The 20,767-nt window shown below is 35.3% G+C and overlaps 1 protein-coding gene across 3 annotated transcripts in view; it reads right to left on the bottom strand.

The window, feature by feature from the left end:
- The window catches only part of ankfn1a (ankyrin repeat and fibronectin type III domain containing 1a), a 184,338-nt gene that overhangs the window by 142,933 nt on the left and 20,638 nt on the right, over nt 1-20,767 (bottom strand). For all 3 annotated transcript variants that reach the window (XM_073918607.1, XM_073918608.1, XM_009306802.5), the window contains one exon: nt 6,550-6,779. In XM_073918607.1, coding sequence (XP_073774708.1) covers nt 6,550-6,779 — 230 coding nt within the window. The remainder of the gene's footprint in view (nt 1-6,549; nt 6,780-20,767) is intronic.

Raw genomic sequence — 20,767 nt, 5'->3', positions numbered from 1 at the left:
TTAGATTTAATGCTAAACCTAGGCCAGATTACAACCTCAAACTATTTCGATTTTATTTATTTCCAATTATAATATATGTGTGGAGCTATGAAAAATAAAGGAACTACATAAAAGAAATCAATAATGTATGGGTTTGAGTAAAACATGAACATTTATTAATTCTATAAAGGTATGACAGCATTTGTAATTTCACATTTTGTATTTTTGTGCATTAAAAAATGCTGAGTATAAAAAATGTTTTCATTTATCTGGGTTATTCCACCATCGATTGATTTCTTAAGTCTGAAATTTAAACTGACATTACAAATGAATATTAGCATGTCTGCTGTGACACCTTTTTGTTATTTAATGCAAATAAAAAATCTCTTAATGACAACATTTGCATTTTAGATGAATGTCACCAGTAGTTTACAGAATAAAACATTTTACTCAAACATTTCAAATCATAAATCCAGAGAAACTGAGCATATCTGTTATATTGTATTTGAAATAGTTTTTTATAGTAACTCTATCCAGGATGTATTAGTCTTTCCCTACAAGCCTGGATATCCAAGCAATACATCACATATTTTAAGTCAATAATCAATCGATATTCTTCATATTAGCCAATACAGCGAGCCAGTTATTAAGAATGATATTTACTAATACCAATAGTTGCACTTTTGTCATCCATTATAAAATGAGACAATGGCTTACCACAAATAAATAAAAACATGGCTACTCTACTTAAACCTTTCTTTGAATATTTGACATTTTTAATGTGTGCGCTGACAAAATTAACCATTAGGATTACCATGTTCAAATATACAGTATAAAGCCAAATGGTAAAATAAAAACCCAATCATGAAACAAATTAAATTACTGGAGTGCACAGATGACATCAGTGGTAGGCCTACATTATTTTGCCAGCATTTGTTTAATGACATCTCCCGAGATCTAAAATGAACTCGTTAAGGGAGAGACACGAGCCAAACTAACCACACCAGAAAATAATCACAATCAATTTTCTTTTGAAGAACAGACCAATTACTGGATGTCTGCACAAACACACAAACAAGCAGTAAAAATCTGTGCATGGTAGATTCTCAAAGCTACCAGGGTGTTAACACAATTGTGTCTTATTAGACATTCACAATGTTACATAATCTGACTTTGAAAAACATAAAGGATCCAACTTCATTCATCCATTCATACATACATTCATTGCCATGGGAACGATGGTGACTGTAGCAGAATGAAACCCGAACTGATGCGTGCAGCATTTGTGTGTGTGTGTGTAAGTGTGTGTGTGTGTGTGTGTGTGTGTGTGTGTGTGTGTGTGTGTCTGTGTGTGTGTGTGTGTGTGTGTGTCATGTGTCCAATTGAACCATATCGAGTTCCTTCACTGGTCCCTAATGACAGATTCCTGTGGTTCTCTGGCTTGACAACATGACATTATTTTCACATTATGCTCACATCTACTCATACCATCTGCTTTGATGCGTTCACAACATTTCCACACACCATAGTGATATTTAACACTGTTGGCTTGCAATAGGATCTCATATCTTGCAATATTGCATTATTAGCATTTATTTTAACAACATGTAATTTTTTTTTGCAACACAGGCTTTCCACAGGCATTGGAAATATGTGCTTCATCCTACATTTTTGTGAAACTCCAAAAATGTACTTAACAACACATTTGACTGCAGTTTCTAGGTAAAATGAGCATTACAGGGCAGAAGACAACAACTTTTATTCCTTTTCGCACTAATGATATTTACAGGGACATACTATCGATGAATAAAGAGTTCTTTTCATGCAGTTGTTTGCACAACACCAAATTAATACTTGAAAAAATGTATTGGTGTCTATGACTTACATAATCAAATAAGTTCATCACCTATCTATCTCCATATGGACAGCATTTCTGGCATGGTCAGTTTACTCGATAACTGCTCGGGTTCGAGTTGAAGCACAATTCCACAAAATAGAAGAAAGCAATGTATAATCAAGCTAAAACTACATGGACATGGTGGTTTACTTTCGAAAACACTATTAGTTGGGTTTAGGGAAGGGATCTGTTCGCTAGGTGTTCTGTATGACAAGCCTCGCCTACTCATGGACATGCAAATGAATGACAAACCATAATAATGCATTTCAAATTCGAAAATTTTAATAAATATGTAGACAGCGCCCTCTAGTGGATCTGTTATCAGAAACATGTAACGAAACATACCTGTAGCAACATATTTTACACTTTGCAAAAATGTTGTCTGAGGCACAAATTTTTAACATCAAATGTCGACAGAGCATTGTGTGAATCTCAAAACATGGATTTATTTTTACAGATGAATATTTTTATAGTAAACTAGCTGTCAATTTTAGTCTTTTAAATAAGTGGTCGCCAACTTTTTTTTATCATTGTGGACCTGTCAACGGTTGACAATTTTCCCATGGACCCCCACAGGGGGTACAATACAAGCTGAAGCTGATTGATCAGTTCTTCTCACGTGGCTTGCAGTGTGCTTGTGGCATTTATTCAACTTGGTGCTTCTGGAAAGCACGAGCACAACATTCAACACACCTTCATTGGAAATAACAAACTTGCGCAAACTCTAGAAAAGATGTGATATGCAAAAGGACCCTAAAGGCTGATTTATACTTCTGCGTCAAACGCCGGCGTATGCTACGTAGTTGACACATAGCCCTTCGCCGTGGCCGTCGGCATCACTGACGCGCACCTCTCAAAAAATCCAACTACACGTCGCAACGACGCTTAGCGCAAGCTCTGTGATTGGTCGGCTTGGTAGCGCTGATGAGTCTGGGCGGGACCGAGAGCCGTGCGAGCGGCGCTAGCCTAATGAAGCGATTGTTTACAAGTGTGGAGTCCCGTGAAGGAGCTCCGAATGGAAAGTTTTGTTTTGTGTTTACCTCATAGTTAAAGTTCTTGCACGTCCGCCGGTTCCTGCCTCAAAATGAGCGAGTTTGAACCACTTGTACATTCAGGAAGTGTTTAGGAAAAGCAAAACAGCAGCGAGGAAACTCAACACAGAAGAACATTTACACCTCACTGCCAACTAGCGTTTCGGAAGTGTCAATGCAGACCAACAGAGACAGCGCACAGAAGTATAAATGCACAGCTACGAGCTACAGACATGGTGGATTCACCTGACTTGTTAACAAATGTGTACATTCTTTGGCAGTTCTTGGTTCCTTTCCTGGGCCTTTTCCGCTTAGCAAAGAAACTTTCCAAAGATGACTTTCTTACTCATCGTTACTGCTTGTGGGTTAAATTTGGGCACTCAAGTGACCGAGATAAAACAGAGAATACGGTCATTTTTCAAAATAAAAGTTATTTAAAAATAAAATATCAGTTAGACTCTTTTAGATAATAAAAAAAATGTAATTATTGATTTGTGACTTTTGTGGGCCGGTACTAATTGATCCACAGAGCATTACTGGTTTGCGACCCAGTTGAGGACCACTGATCTAAATATTCACTAACCTAATCACAAAATGATAAATAATTCAAATAATTTTTCTAAATATTCTTTTCTAATTAACATTTATTTTATTTGAAGCAACGAAAAAATTCTTCTCATAGTTTTACATTTACTTATCTATACCAACCCTAGTCTTACTATAAATCAGTCAGAAATGCACACAGTCCTGATCATCAATCTTTCAAAGCCGCCATTTTGAAACACACATAACAAGCACTTCTTTATCTCTCCCCTCTTAGAATATATACATCTCTAAGAGCTTTCATGTCACCGCACAGAAGTAGCTTCTTAACCCAGACAAATATATGCAGATAGAATTCATGTTCTGCAAAAGTCCCTGTTGTAGGGTTACAAGGCAGCGTGTCCTCAAAGCACTGACTCACTGGTGTAGGATGACAGATGAGTGTTCGCGATCAAACTCCAGGATGAATTCTGGGCAAGCGTTACCTCTTTTTTTGAGCGGTTATACAACTGAACGTCTACCTCACGGCAATAGTGCAGCAGCTGTGAAACTGTCAAAACGCAGTATGTGCTACATCAATATCCGCCCACAAAGGTGGATTTGCTAAGAGCTGTCATTAAACACAAGAATATGTTCAAGTAAACAAACCAGAAATTGCATTCAACAAGCAACGAAGGCCACATTTATACTTTCGAACAAATTTCCTTACCAGACCTCAATTTGTATAGCTCTATTCTTTTATTGATAGTCCAACAGAATTCATGATAATAGCTAACAAAATATCTATAGGAATTCATCTGTACTTGTTTTTTTTTTTTTTTTTTTTTTTTTACCAATGAATCACATCAGTGCATTCAGAATAAAGTATTTGAGTTAGGAGATGCTAAAATGCTTATGCATTGTCAAAGTACAACAATTTAAGAGATTAACAACATTAAGAGATTAAGAGATTTAACAACATGGTGTAACGGATCACGCTTGATCCAGAATTCATATGGATCACAATCCACAGTTTGGAACACGTAACCCATGGATGAATACTTTTTTTTTTTTTACCTTTGTAGATTAATCCATCCTAAATATGTAATGATCACATAGAGATGGCCTCTCATGTCATTCTAATCACATGTATGAAAGCATTTAGGCTTTCCTTTAAAATATAATAAAAACGGAAGAAGAATGCAGTGGGTTTCTTAGGTTAATAAAGGTGTTTTCTGTCACTACTTATTTAGCCTACATTAATGCATTCAGTGTAAGCTGCACGCTTAATCATTAAAACGTCAGGATCTGTTTATTAATTCTTCAAATCACTGCATTTAAATCCGTATTTAAAAAACATAAAAATCAAGAAAGAGATTGAGTCTTTTGAGTTAGTTATGAAGTTACAAACAGTCAAATAACACAGAAATACTCAGATAACGGTTTATAGTTTTAGATCAGAGGGTCGCTTGGTGATTTCCAAAAATCTTATATATGTTATTAAACTTTTATAATTAACATATTTTATTTATAACCTACAGAAGATAAAAATATTATTTAAAAATTACATAAAAAAACATGCAAATAAAAAGCCAGTAATATAAAATTAAACAAATGACTATGAATGTTGCACGTTTTTGTGTTGTCAATATGCTCGTGTTTATTTAGTTCCTATTGGTGTGGGTGCATCGTTGTGTGCAATGTTTGTATGTTTACAACCACCTCCGAGGTTAGTGGGGATCGCGAGTCACTGGAATTGTTATGGGGGTTGCGAGCAGAAACGTTTGGAAACCCCTAGTTTAGATAAAACCACTGGCATTCATGGTAATTATTAAAATCACTGTCACATGCATTTCACTTGATGCTCAAAAATGAAAGTTGTAGGAAGCAATATTATAGAACCAATAGATGGTGACAACCAGCCATCAAAAATATGTCACTGAATAATTCATCAAAAATTATTCATCTAGCAATGAAACATGAAGTGTTATGAGTGAATAACTAAACCATTTATTGGAAATGAGACTAAAAATAAACATGGGTTGTACAAATAATAATTTTACATTTCTACATTTATCTAAATTATCACCAACAGTTGAAGTATCAGTGAATTTTCCACAGTACTGAATATTTTACAATTTATTTTTATTCAGCTGATTCTTTCTTCGTTTTATTTTATGTAACCAAAAGTGTCTTGCAATACTGTTTTTGACATTAAACGCAAATTAAAATCCAATACGTGACTAATTAAAAGTCCAATACGTGACTAGTTAACCATAAAGTACCATATGTTCCGAACCATGAGATCCGCTACACCATTACACAAATCAAGTCTTTCAAAGTACTTTCTCAGTAGACTGATGTAGTTTCTAAAATGAGGCAGAAAGGTTATTATTTCACTGTACACTTCACAGTGATCAATGCTATATTGATTAGCACACACATATAAATACCTGAGATTGATTGAAGAACACAGATACATGACACACTTTAATTGTTTGTTGATTCATTTTATGTTTCATCAGTCAAAATGAACGATTAGATATGAATCATTTGTCCTAGACGGCGCCCTCTGGTGTCAAGGATGAATGAAACTAATAAAAGTTTAGTGCTCCATGAAGGCACTGTGTTGAATTAATGATGTGCACTATTAAATTTTAAATGATAACCCAGTCCTTAAAGGGACAGGTTACCCAAAGATTACAATTATACATTTGTTATTTGTTATTTTATCCATTTGTTGAGTTTCTTTTATCTGTTGAATGCAAAGAAAAATACTAAATACTGAAGAATAATGTATGAATAGTGCAGCCATTGATTTCCATATTGTTTTTGTTGCTACTATGGACGTCAATGGCTCTTTTTTAAAATATTCTTCAAAATATTCTTGACATACAAAATATATTCATAAAAGTTTGAAACCCTGTGAGTCTAACTAAATGGTGAGGAAATCTTTCAAGTTTAGAACCACTTGAGTGTGAATTAATAGTGAGAAACTTGTAATTTTTGAACTTCACTTTAAACACAAGAACATAAACATACACACGCAATGAAGGCCACATTTCTAGCTTTGAGCCCATTCGTAAGCAAACCCCCAAATGACACTGTCATGACACTTACATTTATGTTCCTGAGTTTCTTCTTGCCTCTCTCCAGTCGGCTGAGGAGTCTGTGATGTTCTCTGGGCGTTTGCTGGAGAAGGCGGTCATCGATAGAAATGGTCTTCCTAAGAGGTGCTCGGTCCCTCCAGAGTTCTGGAACGAGGCTCTCCGAATCCACACTTCTAGGGAAGCGCTTCACTTCCGACAGTGACGGCGTCTCCCCTCGGTCATGGTCACGCAGCACTGATCCTGAAAGAGAGAAACAGACACCTCGGGTGATAACTGACACCCAGAGAGAAAGACAACACTAGAGAAAAAGGACAAGAGCAAAACCACCCCTTAACAACAACACACATCTTCAGTTGTATGTGCTTCTAAAATCAAGGATTCACTTATTTTAAATATACATGTAGGGCTAAAATAAAGACTACACGTGTTGTTATAAATGCACATAATATCGAATATTCAAATTGCAGATGAAATTACTGTTTAAATACATAAATCTCTTAAATACGTTTGAGTGTAGAAAACAGCAGGACTGCAAAAATGAAGAATGACACTTATTTAAATCTGGTGTGATGTTGGCGATGTTTTCAACCACTCTGGGGTGATTTTGAGGCTTAATTTATCCACAACATTCTCTGCGTTTCAGCAAAAGGAATGATTTGTGATGAAAAATCTTTGAAAATTGTCAAAACTTCAACAATAATATGAGACCTTTACGCACTTATCTTGATATGCCTGAGAAAATCAAAACAAGCAGCTCAGCTCTCAAAACATAGTAAGTGTATTTACACACACACACACACACACACACACACACACACAACACACACACACACACACACACACACACACACACACACACACACACACACACACACACACACACACACACACACACACACACACACACACACACTATAATATGCTGTTAAACTCTAAAGAATTCCATTTAAAAGCCACAAACCTTTTTTCACAGGTCTATCTAAAGGGTTAAGGCTGCCAACTTATGAGGAAAAGTACCAATTACAGGGAAACCCCCAACAATCAAGATTGCCTAATTATATGCTGTCATGGCTTTGCAATCAAAAAAGTTATTATAATGGAAGTCAATGGGGCAAAAACAGCCGCCAACATAACAAAAGGGTAGTCGATTTGAACAGTACACAAGGGTTAAGGAATACAAATTATGCAGTATCTTGAAACTTTTCTGGATTTAAAATATACAGGAGGGTTTACATACTCTTAAGATATTTGCATTTAGGGATTTAACAAGAAACTTCACATAAAATTGCTGCTCGAACCCACAAATGTTATATTTAACCATACACATTTTGAGTGTAGAAAACAGCAGAATTGTAAGGAATAACAACAAAGAATGTGGTAAAAATGACATTTGCTTAACCCTTGTGTGCTGTTGTGAAATTTTTCATCCACTCTGGGATGATTTGAATCTTAATTTGGCAACAACATTCTCTGTGTTTCAGCAAAAGGAATGGTTTTTGAAGACAAATGTTTGAAAATTGTCAAAAATTCAACAATGTGTAAGCCTTTGCGCAATGCTTGAAATGTCTAAGAAAATCAAAATAAGCAGCTCAGCTCTAAAAACACACTAAGCATAGTTGGTGTATGTATTTATGCACACACACTATACTCTGCTGCCATAGAACCTAACTGTAAAATTAAGAGTCTGGTACTGTATTAAAGAGAAAATGACAAGAAGAGGAAATAAAAATAAATTATGACTGTACATGGATAACCATTATGCCAGATTTTAATCAGCACATCCTCTCACTTCCTCTCAATTCTCATTTGAACAGCTCTGATTAAACATCTTCCCACTGCTTCTCCGGTGAGTCACGTCTGCAACAATTTCACCATAATGAACACAGTGTAAAAAAAATAAATAAATAAATCTACCATTGTACCACATAATGGCCAAACATTCAACATTCACCTCAAAGAACATTTAACTGTAAAAGTATAAGAGATCTAGCAGAGCATTGGCTCATGAAAACACACATATGCACCGTATGCTAGGTTTGGTGTTTGGTTTCTCCGTGGCATCAGCTGGTGGGCATCATTTGTAGCTATTCATCCACTGATCTACTCATAGATGGCTCCGTCTGCTCAGTTTACAATTAAATCTGCATGAAGACATTGCTGCTATTGTCTGTCCCTCTGAGACTGTTGTGAAGCGAACCTCCTCTGAAGCAGACGCCGAATAAACATTTATGAATTCGCTTTTATAGCTACAAGACACTGCTCTTGTATCTGTGACAAATTTTAATGATGTCCTGATAAAACCTCAAGCATTAAGTAAATGAAACCAGACTTATGTTTATGAAGCTAATTTGGGAAGTGAATCAACACTGGTGACTTAAGTAGTGCATTATTTTAGAAATGCACAAGGTTAAAGTGACAAGTTTAAATGAATGCCTTCTTAAATACTAGGCAAAACTTAGTATAGTGCTTTTTGAAAGTAGTTTAGTTTTTAAATAACAGACAGTTTTATGTCAGTTTTATGCCCCACAGGTTATCATTATTATTATTATTTGTTCTTTTTAAAAAGTGTCATTTATATAATTTTAAAATTATGATTACATTTTGTTTTATTCTTTAATTCCTATTATTATTATTCATTCGTTCATTTTCTTGTCGGCTTAGTTCCTTTATTAATCCGGGGTCGCCAGAGCGGAATGAACCGCCAACTTATCCAGCAAGTTTTTTTACGCAGTGGATGCCCTTACAGCCGCAACCCATCTATGGGAAACATCCACACACAGATTCACAAACACACTCATACACTACGGACAATTTAGCCTTCCCATTTCACCTATACCGCATGTCTTTGGACTGTGGGGGAAACCGGAGCACCCGGCGGAAACCCACACAAACGCAGGGAGAACATAGATTATTATTATTATTATTATTATTATAATAATCATCATTATTTTCAAAGTTACTGCTAGTAATAACAATTCATATTAAACTTAAAATATCAACATTTTCGTTAATTAATAAAAATACATACACTCACCGGCCACTTTATTAGGTACACCTTACTAGTAACGGGTTGGACCCCATTTTGTCTTCAGAACTTCAGCATTGACACGATGCTCAGTTGATACCAAAGTATGTCAGGAAAACATACCCCACACCATTACACCACCAGCCTGAATGGTTGATACAAGGCAGGATGGATCCATGCTTTTATGTTGTTGACACTAAATACTGACCCTATCATCTGAATGTCGCAAAAGAAATCAAGACTCATCAGACAAGGCAACGGTCTTCCAATGTTCTATTGTCCAATTTTGGTTAGCCTGTGCAAATTGTAGCCTCAGTTTCCTGTTCTTAGCTAACACGAGTGGCACCTGGTGTGGTCTACTGCTGCTGTAGCCCATCTGTCTCAAAGTTGGACATGTTGTGCATTCAGAGATGCTCTTCTGCATATCTTGGTTGTAACGAGTGGTTATTTACAGATTAGAAGTTTACGTTAACGAGCAGTTCAACAGGTGTACCTAATAAAGTGGCCGGTGAGTGTATTTTACATATTTATTTTTGTGAAATTACATGTATATTATTAAATTATATTATTTGAGAATTTAAGAATGACAATTTGTAGATATACAGGTACAAATGATTTTTTTTAAAGTGTCTTTGCAATTTACATATTAATGGCATATATGTAATTACAATAATTACAGATTTATTTACCACAATATTTACATTTACATTCTGGCTCAGGCTCTCTCATCAAGATAATAAAAATATTTATTAAACATATTAACATTTCCATTAAGTTATACAAACGTTATTTCTGATATTCTACTTCTCTGAACATGTAATGCATCAGTTCTATGCAAATTAAGCAAAATACCATTACATTTTTTGTGTACAGTATAACAATGCTACTTCTAAAAATGATTTTGTGTCGTAACCAATGACTTGCTTTTTTTATTTAAATAATGAGCTAAAAATAATCTTTTGTGTTCCTCTTGAGAAAAATGATTTTGAAAAAATTTGAATGGCTTGAGGATTGATGAGCAATGAGCAGATTTAAAAAAAAAATTTGGGTGCACTATCCTTTAACAGGCCTATACCATAATATTACCATGTTCTGGTAAACCATGTTAGTCCAACACTTACAACAGTTATTAAATGCCAAGAATTAAGCACACTAGAAACATAAATCACAGTCAATTCTCCTTCAAAAACAGCCCAATTACTGAACTCAGAATCTGTGTTCCACAGACAAACTTACAAAAAAACTCCAGTGAAAAGCTCAGCATGTGCCATTCAGAGATTCTCATTTGTTACCCAGGTGTCAGTCTAAGTATGAACAACACGCAGCAGCAGTCTTAAACTCTTATGTAATCTCACTTGTCAAACACATAGACTTAACTTTTGTTTCCATAGTTAACTTTTGTTAACTATGAAAAAGATGGTGACTGTAGCAGAATGAAACCTGAACTGATGGGTGCAGCATGTGTGTGTGTGTGTGTGTGTGTGTGTGTGTGTGTGTCCAATTGAATATGTTCCTTCACTGGTCCCTAATGACAGATTCCAGTGGTTCTCTGGCTTGACAACATAACATTATTTTCACATTATGGTCACATCTACTCGTGCCATCTGCTTTGATGCGTTTGCAGCATTTCCACACACCATAGGGAACTCTGAGATGCAAACGATGTTATCAGTACTATATATTATAATGGTGACCAGTTCTTTTATATTGTATAATTGGCATAATACCAAATTTATGTTGCTGATACAATACCTGACTAAAATATCACAATACCGGTACCACAAAATAATAATAATAAGACAACAGAAAATGCAGTAACTGTGTCACAATCACCAGCGATCTAATCCTGGCAGATAGCTAGCAAACACACATATCACATAGAACTACAAACCCGCAATTATATAGACTATGAGATCCAGTCACACACACACACACACACACCGGTTCCAAACCCTTTCTGCTCAAAGACTGATTAGTTGGACTTTTTATTGACCTTATTCTTTAATGCTTAAGTGCACTCGTTTTTGCGATTGTTTTAGAACCTTCGATTTAGCTGGCTATGGGAGAAATGAATTGGAATAATGAACCGCAGAAAACAATCAAACTACTTGCTCTACAAACAAGTGTTTGGTTGATTATACAGACAAAGCAGAATCATATAATAAGAAAATATCAGTTTGTAACATCAAGCAGCAGAACGAGCTGTTTTCAACGTCTAAAAATTAAATGGAAGTAAAAGAGATCGGAAGTCTTAAGCCAAAAAGATATAAATGACTGCACCCCCTCATACACAAAGAATAAGGTGAATACAGCACAAAATCATACAAACTTTGCTGAGTCTTGTTGTACAGTATTGTGAACAACATGTTTTCCTTGCCTTCCCGTGTTGTGGACCCTCGCTTTGTTTTGTTTGTTTATTTTTGTCTGCTGCCTGCCTATGTATTCGACTACAACTCTGGATTTGCCTACATACATCTGTTTGCTCCTGATTGTGACCGTTGCTTGCCTGACTATTCTCAATAAACCTGTATTTGGATCGGCACTTCCTTAGTCAGCGCCCATTCACATTACAAAATGCAATAATTTAGCACTTAACTTATAATTATTTGTTTTTATTTATTAATAAAACATCTAAAGGCTTTTTAAAGACCTCTGATCTCTTACTATTTTGAAGAAAGAAGTCAGATTTGCAAGGAGAAATGTGAGAATATTGGGTTTAAATCAACCTATTCTGACAAAATCTTCTTATAATTCTACACAAAACTACACAATTGCAAGTCTTTCACAATTCAAGTCTTTTTTATTCTATTATTAATAACCAACAGATCTGATTTCATTTCACATAAGGGTAGGGAAAAAAATCCTAGTACATAAGTAAAAATTGTGTTTTTTTGTTGTTGTTTTTTTTTTTATAACTATGTTTTTCCCCCAGTTACAAGTATATAACAGTTCTGCCTATTCTCGTTTAATTCTTTATAACTAGAAAATAGAAGTATATATATATATATATATATATATAAATATATATATATATATATATATATATATATATATATATATATATATATATATATATATATATATATATATATATATATATATATATATATATATCTTGCAATTCCGTATTAACCAACATATATGAGCTTATATCCAGGTCTGGGAATGTTACTTTCAAACTGTATTTTACTACAAATTTTAAAATCATCATATGCTTTAAAAAGTAACTAGTAATGTATTCCTTTAGATTTCTCGGGTCTAGTAATTTAATCAAAATACCTTTAAATATTAAAGCTTTGTAACACAAATGAATGGAATTGTATGTTTCATGCTGCATTACAAGCTTTAAAAAGAATAAAACTCAGTAAAAATTTCATAAAAGATTTGTTTAATGAATAGAGCTAACTTTCAATGCTTACTTCACTGATAATATTCTCAAAAGAATTGCTGAGTCGAAATTGACAGACAAAGCAACTACAGGTAAAGTCGCAAGTAATGTCATTACCGCTTGATGTAATTTACCAAGCACAGTTGACTAACAAAGCTTTTGTGGAACACACCCCAAATCTATCCAGTTTGTGAATCATTCACACTTGTTTTGTTAAACAGACAGAAAAAAACAAAAAGAAATAATCACTTTAGGATTGACTCAAATTCTGTTTACAACGAATCTGATCATGAACTAGCTGTCTCATGCTTTTTCAGATTTAATGCTGAATCCTTCGATGCTAATAAATGCTTTGTTGCGGGTAGGCATATATACGGATTACACTGTAATGAGATGTTGCTTCCTTTCTCAAATTTGTGAGTAAGATACTCTGTATTTCCATGAGAGGAATTTATTCCGCAAATGGCTTTCTGTGTCATCCATTGATTTTCATGATGATGAGCACGTTTATGGTCCTGTTAAATTAAAATAAAGTTCTTTAGATGTTTGCATAAATATTGTTTGTTTTTAAGATATCTATAAGGTAGTGCACACCAAGACAGTTTGAAATTTTGTTAAGAGGTTTAAAACTGATATAAACATGTAAAGATTGTAGTTTGTCGCTTCCGCCAAAATGGATCAACGGTTTTAGTCACATCACCTCATACTATTTTCTCATTATTATTATCATAATTAAAACCAATCAAACACTCTATAGTATCTATCAAACCCTTGCTTTTCCTTTGATGCACTTAAGCTCAAACACTCCCACTGGCAGAGTGGTGATAAAAAAAACGCTATTGCCTGTTTTTTTTGTTTTGTTTTTTAAGATTTATTTTTGGTCTTTCTACCTTCATTAGATGGGACAGTAACGAGACAGGAAGCGAAGTTGGAGAGAGAAAGAGGGGGGTAGGGTTTGGAAATGTCCTTGAGCAAGGATTCAAACTCAGGACGCCCTGATGTGCTACCATATGTCAGCACGCTAGCCACAATTATTTCGCCGACACTATTGACTGTTTTCTATTTTTTAAAGGGGAGGAGCTACACTATGTCCCATTCTCTCTTTTAAAGCACTTCACGGGATCTTTAAGTGAACAGCACATCGTTTTGTTTGTTTTTCTTAATGGAGAATCACTTGCCTTACTGGTTAAAGGAACGCTCCACTTTTTACAAGAGCTAAACAGTTGAGTTTTACCAGTTTTAAATCTCCGGGTCTGGCGAGAGCACTTTTAGCTTAGTATAAATCACTGAATCAGATAAGACCATTAGCATCTCACAAAAAAAAAAAAAAAGAAAAAAAAAGGTTTGGCTTGTGGGGGGTGTGGATTTGAATCCGGGGTGAGGAGGTGTTAGAAATTGTACTATGAACCCGGTTTTGGGGGCTGCTACAATCGAACACTATACCAAAGTTGGCAACCTGGGGGTGTTACAGACTGTACCAAAAGTCTGGGAAATATGGGAGTTTTCTGGGAGACATAAATGGAGAGTGGTGGGAGATGGGTCTGAAATACGAGAAACTTTCGGTGAAAAACAGGAGTGTTGGCAAGTATGCTTGGAACTTTACTCTCATTCTGGCATAATAGTCAAAAAAACTTTGCTGCAGTACCAGCATGCAGTACTTGCATGAAATCGCCATGGGTTTTCGCTTCTAGTTTTGTAGGTCAGTGGATATCAAGCTGATACATTATGAAAAATAACAAACTGAATGGCTTTTCTCACTGACATGCACTAGAAGGACGTTAGTATTTGCATAAATTAATAAAACGGCCTCTGGTGGCTTTAAGATAAATGGCACATATGAGAAAACATGCCCTAGTAATATAATGAAATATAATACAATGAAATTGTCAAAAAAAAATCTACATGCGCCCTCTTGTGGTGGATTTGTGAAAACAAAAACTGCAAGACAAAGTAGTTCACGGTACATACTTGTCGGTTCTCAAAAATGCAGTCATGGGCATAAATTTCCAATGAGCTGGGTTGTAAAATTCAAAGCCATGATTTGGAATCACCTGAAAATATTTTTCGCATGTAACTGTAATTATATTACCACCTATTTAAAATGTTATTATAATAAAATACAGTTACTCAATTTGTATTTTACATATGTATAACCGTTATTTCATTACTCCTCAGCACTGTTCATATCACACTATTCTGAAAAAAAGCTGAATTATGATATAAACATGCAACTGTCATAAAAAAGTATGATATTAAGAGTCACAATTGACCATTTTTAAAAGTCTTTGTGAAATCAAAATGTGTTATGTTCATTTTGCTAGCGCACATTGTTATTCTTTAAGTGAACAATGAATCCGTATAAGTTAATCCACAGCAAATAAAAAGTTTGGTTTGGTAATTTTCATTAAAATTTGACCATTTGCTTGTGCATTCTCTGCTGATGTCAGTTTGATGGCTTCAGCCACAATATTCTTAACCAAACCATTCTTACCATTAGTTTGCCATGAGTAAATGATGCACAAAAAGCTCTGCCCCCTACTCAATATTCAGTGTCAGTTGGAAGTACATCAACATACTGAAATAAAGCTTTAGCAACTTCCAGTTCATTAGGCCTTTAATGTTTTATTCAGTGCCAGAAACGAGTTTCCATATACAATTAGAAATAAAGGTACAGGTTTCACATACATATTTGTATCCTAAGAGTTCACAGTGGTAACTCAAAGGTGCATTTTAGTACCCAAATGTGCCTAAAAAGTATCTTTGAGGTCCCATCATGGACCCCTCAGGGACAATTATGTATCTTTAGAAAAGGCACTGTCCCAGAGACAGCTCCTGTACCTTTATTCCTGAGAGTGTACACACTTTACTTAAAAGTCAAATCTTAATAATTCGACTGAATATTCAGCTTTTAGGACGTGCCTCTGAGGCACTTACACATTAATGAGTTTCAACAGTCTGGTGACAGCAAAGATTCATAGCTAAACAGATTTGACAACATTTATAAACCCTCCTTCAGCATAAGTGAGTCAAATTACCCCATTATAAAGTCAAAGAAGTAATCAAAACCCAAATTATGGGATTGGTCCAATTTGTCCAATTAGCCATTTTATCAGAAAGGCGTCCATGGATGGACAGGAGGACGTCTTGCGTGTTGATGAAGCACTGCGTCTGTCTTTCAAGCGCGGCCGAGAGTAAAGCATTTGATAAGTGTTATTTAACACCAAGTCCAACTAAATTACAGACGTGAGGAGAATCTTAAGGGCTTAAAACTAACTACAGCTGCTGCTAATGAGGCCCAGTTTCCATGACCACCGTTTGGCCTCCATCTTTGTCATCCTCACAAGAGAAGGGTGAAGAGGTGCAGGCTTTAGGGTCACTGGACTGTTCATTCATCAGGATGTTGAAAGATATATATAATGCCAGAAGAGACAAAGAATGTCATTGAGCACCAGACAAGGACAAACCAACGATGTTAAGCATTCTGGGAAGGTTTAGCTAATGTGTTTGCCGATAATGTACAGACTAGTAGGATGATGTCACTAATGATTATTATACATGCTACTGTGGAGACGTAAATAGTATGCTTGTTATTTTGAGGAAAAAGAGCAATTAATTATTATACATTAAAGTTTTTTTATTCGTTATTTCATAATAAAAATAATAGTAAAATGTTGTATAGTATATAATGTATTATTATGTTTAAGAGTAATTTATTACATTTTAATTAATTATGTATTTACTGTTTATAATAGTTTTGTTTTTTCTTTTTCAATTGATAGGACAGTAGAGAGTCTTGACAGAAAAGTGTAGGGAGCAGAGAGATGGGAAGAATCGGCATAGGACCACAAGGCGGGAATCAAACTTGGGTCGAACACCAGAGTGCAAGTGTTGACGCACTAACCACTACACCACTGGCACTGACCTGTTAAAAGTAAATATGGTGCATAAGCTGCTATTCAGTATTAAGAAGGCCTCTATTTATTTATATATTTTAGTGCTGTCAAATGATTAATCGTATCCGAAATCAATATGCGAAGTCAATATTAACAAATTTATTTGTGTGAATTGTGTATACATGTTTTTGACTACAATTGATAAAATATTTGTTAAATTTGTTATATATACAGCATATATATAATGTAGTTGTTTAGATTGCAATATGCAGTTTATTTATAAGGATTGTGCCTATTTTAAATAATTATAGTTTTGGAGATACAGCACATTCTATCAGCCTGTCATACTGAGCGGAGCAAAGACGGTTGGTGTTGTCTATCTACAAGATGGCGACAGAGACTGCATAATAGGCCCTTAAAAGAGGAAAACTCAACAAAATTTCAAACTACAACTGATCAAATCATTATTAAAGTGGTAAGTGACTTTCTAAGTTGATCTCTCTCTTTTGTATGTTGTAGAGCTGTATTTAAACCATACTAATTGTAGTGTAAGATGGGACTCATATATCTGGAATGTGTGTATTTTGTGTTGGACACTCTTTGTATAACCCAGAGTTATTTTTTGGTTGGCCATCTGATTGCTTCTAACGAGTCTCATGTTTTCATTACTGCAGACTAGTTCAATAAACAGAAAGAAAGAAGAAATGCCTACATGTGTTAAGCATTTTTCCTTATTGCAAAAACAACAGTAATCTGGTAGTGTTTGCGTTGCTTTGGTTTTTTTCGGGGTTAATTATTGTGATATCCTGATTGCCACCGAGAAATTCTAAGTTTCTGTAGACGGATGGCATTTCATGCTGTTAATCTTACAAGGTGAGCAAAATCATCAGTTTTGTCATAGCTTTAGACATTACGCTAGAGAATCATTGAAATACTAGCTATGGACTAATTTCATGGGGTTGCCATTTTAAACAGCAAAATCGAGAGAAACCCAGAAGAATCGCCTAAGTCACACAGGATTGTTGTGTGCCGGGCTGTATATCTTATCAGCAAAGAGAAATCGACACAAATTTATACTTTTACAGCCTCCCGAGCAACTCAAAGGTCTGTTCTGAATAAATAGTGAAAATAAAAGGGATACTTGACCTCATTTTCAGCTAAGTTTAGGGAAATGGCACTAGTTAGCTAACATTTTCTTTCCCAAACACAGGTTTTTGATGCTATTCATCAAACTCAAGTTAATGAACTGATTCTTTCACTATATTTGACCTGACACAATACTGAATTTCGGTACTGTAATAAAATTAAAACAACGCCAATTCCTCGTTAACATTTGAGGCACTGTTGATGGCATTCTTAAACAGTGCTGATTTGCCATTGTGTTCACACACTTAACAGAAATGACTGTGATTGGCCGTGAAGGTCATCAGTTCACCACACTTCACCGATGTTTACCGAGCACAAACACAGACAAGCGATCCACTGACGAATCGACTGATCTTCACGACTTTAAAAGCTCCAATGTCCGTGTATCTGTGTTTGCACTCGGTGAAAAGTGGTGAGCTGATCACCTTCACAGCCAATCACAGTCATTTCTTTTGAGCACTGGTGAATACTATAGCTAATCAGCAGCGTTTATGAGCGCGCTCAGCAGCGCTTAAATGTTAGTGGGAACTGGACGTTTTTAAAACTTCAGTATTGAAACAACACTATAACAGACAACAGGAGGGTGTGCTACAGAGGACTGCATTGTTTTATCGCTCACCAGGTAAGAGGGGTCTGGATGCAGACCTGGTGCAGTGCAATCTGGGCTGCATCCAATGCTTTTTAATGGGCTTACCTAACCCCACCCCTATCCCTACCCCACACAGTGATGTCACTACCTCCATTTGAGTGCATTGAGTCTGATATTGCATCGCTGAGTGATGCAACCTCAGCTTGCATCATAAAGGCTGCATCCAGATACTATTACACCAGGTTACATAGGCTGAAGAAGGGAAGCGCCATTACGGTGTTTACCTGCTGCCATGAACTGAAGCCTAGGAAGACACTTGGATGTATTACTCTGAAAGAGCGTAATGTTGCTTGAGGCCTAATGCTTTTAATTGTTTAAATTAAACTGAATGAATGATATTAAAGTGAGTGATGTTTACACCGTTTCTGCATTTTGAAATCTCGGCAACAGCTAGGGGGTTTTAGTACACAGCATGTTGCTGCAAGGTTTACAGTGCTGATCCTATACTTCCGGGTTTCTTCCCACCGCAGCCTCGCTTTCCTGTTTTAAAATGGCAGCCGTGTGAAATAAGCATATAAAATGACGAAGGTGAATTAGTAATAGTTTCTGCAGTTCCGATGTCAGCTGCAGATGTAAATAAATGGTGGAAAAAAAGTAGTTCCTCAAAAAGCCTTTTTGGAATCTCCGAATTTGATTTTCTGATGACACTTTATTTAGATGGTATGTTTGCTGAATTTAAGTTACATTGCATCTACATGCCAGCTAATTCTCATTAGATTATAAGTAGACTGTTAAATTGGGATTAGTGTTAGGGTTAGTGTAAGTTGACTTGTACTTGCAAAGTTTCTTACTGTATAGTCAGTTACATGTCTGTTGAAGGAGCATTATTAACAGAGCTTAAGCAGACAGTCTAATAATACTCAAATAAACCATCAAAAGAAAGTGTTACTGATATATTAAAATTATGCCATCAAACTGTTAGCAGCGCAATAAGGCTGTAAATCGCCACAGTGGGAGGCGTGAGTTGGTGCATTGGCTTTAATGTATATACAGTACAGCCATATCACACTGCTACTCTTGTGATATTGCATACACACACAAACACACAAACACACACACACACACACACACACACACACACACACACACACACACACACACACACACACAAACTTTTTTACTATAAGTCATGAAATCTAGGAGATAAATTCAATATTTATTTTTATTATCATTTATTCTAAAATTTACAATTCTACTTAATGTTATTAGATCATTACAAATTTGTATTATTATATATTTTTTATTGTATAAGTTTATAATTTTCTTAATGCAATACTTCTTTTAATTAAGCATTTTTACAAAGAAAAGTAACATGTAAAAATCAGCATCCGCAGTCTGACACGACATCATTTGCTTTATCAATTTTTTTAAAAGGGGATCATCTGTATGACTGGCCAATGGCAGAAGGAGGGAGTGTATTTTATATATTATTCTGTACGGTGATGCTAGAAAACAAGCTTTAACCTCAGCAACATACGAGTAGTCTGATCTTATGTAATGGTGATATTTATCCTCAGCAACTGTGCAAATCATCTGTCATTAAATGCAAATTGGCCGTGATTTAATTTAATGCTGACTCACGACTGTGTGGTTAATCAGCAGCTGGGGGTTTGAATGACAGCTGACATTTTAATGGGGCAGAAACAAAGACTTTGGTACAGACTGTCCATCTGAGCCTCACAGCACGTCCTGTTCCCAAATTACAGAATACAATTCAATAGAGCGGTGGCTTGAAAAACAGAAATAAGTCTACTCTTTGCTATTACTCACTCATATCTTGAGTGAACCGCTTTTGTGTCCAAGCACAAAAACAACAGTGACCTCTGCTGGACAACTGAGGGAGATGAACAATTAAATAAGCTGCTAATCAAACTGATCAGTGTGTTCGATCATCTTAAAAGGTTATACTAGTGATAAATTCATTGTCTTTTTTTAAAAGAAAAAAAGATAAAGATGAAATTTTACAAAATGCAAATAGCACACTTCAATGGTCATTAAAATTGTACAGTTTTTAAATTAGTATAGATGGATTCATTTAAATTACAGAACCATTTATAATTCAAAAAAGAAATCATTTAAATTTCATGACTTAAATATGACATCTAATTAAATTATCTTCATCACTGA

This window comes from Danio rerio, chromosome 12 (assembly GCF_049306965.1).
Source record: "Danio rerio strain Tuebingen ecotype United States chromosome 12, GRCz12tu, whole genome shotgun sequence".
NCBI lineage: Eukaryota > Metazoa > Chordata > Actinopteri > Cypriniformes > Danionidae > Danio > Danio rerio.
The sequence above is the reverse complement of the archived record's forward strand: the minus strand, read 5'-3'. Positions and strand labels throughout refer to the sequence as shown.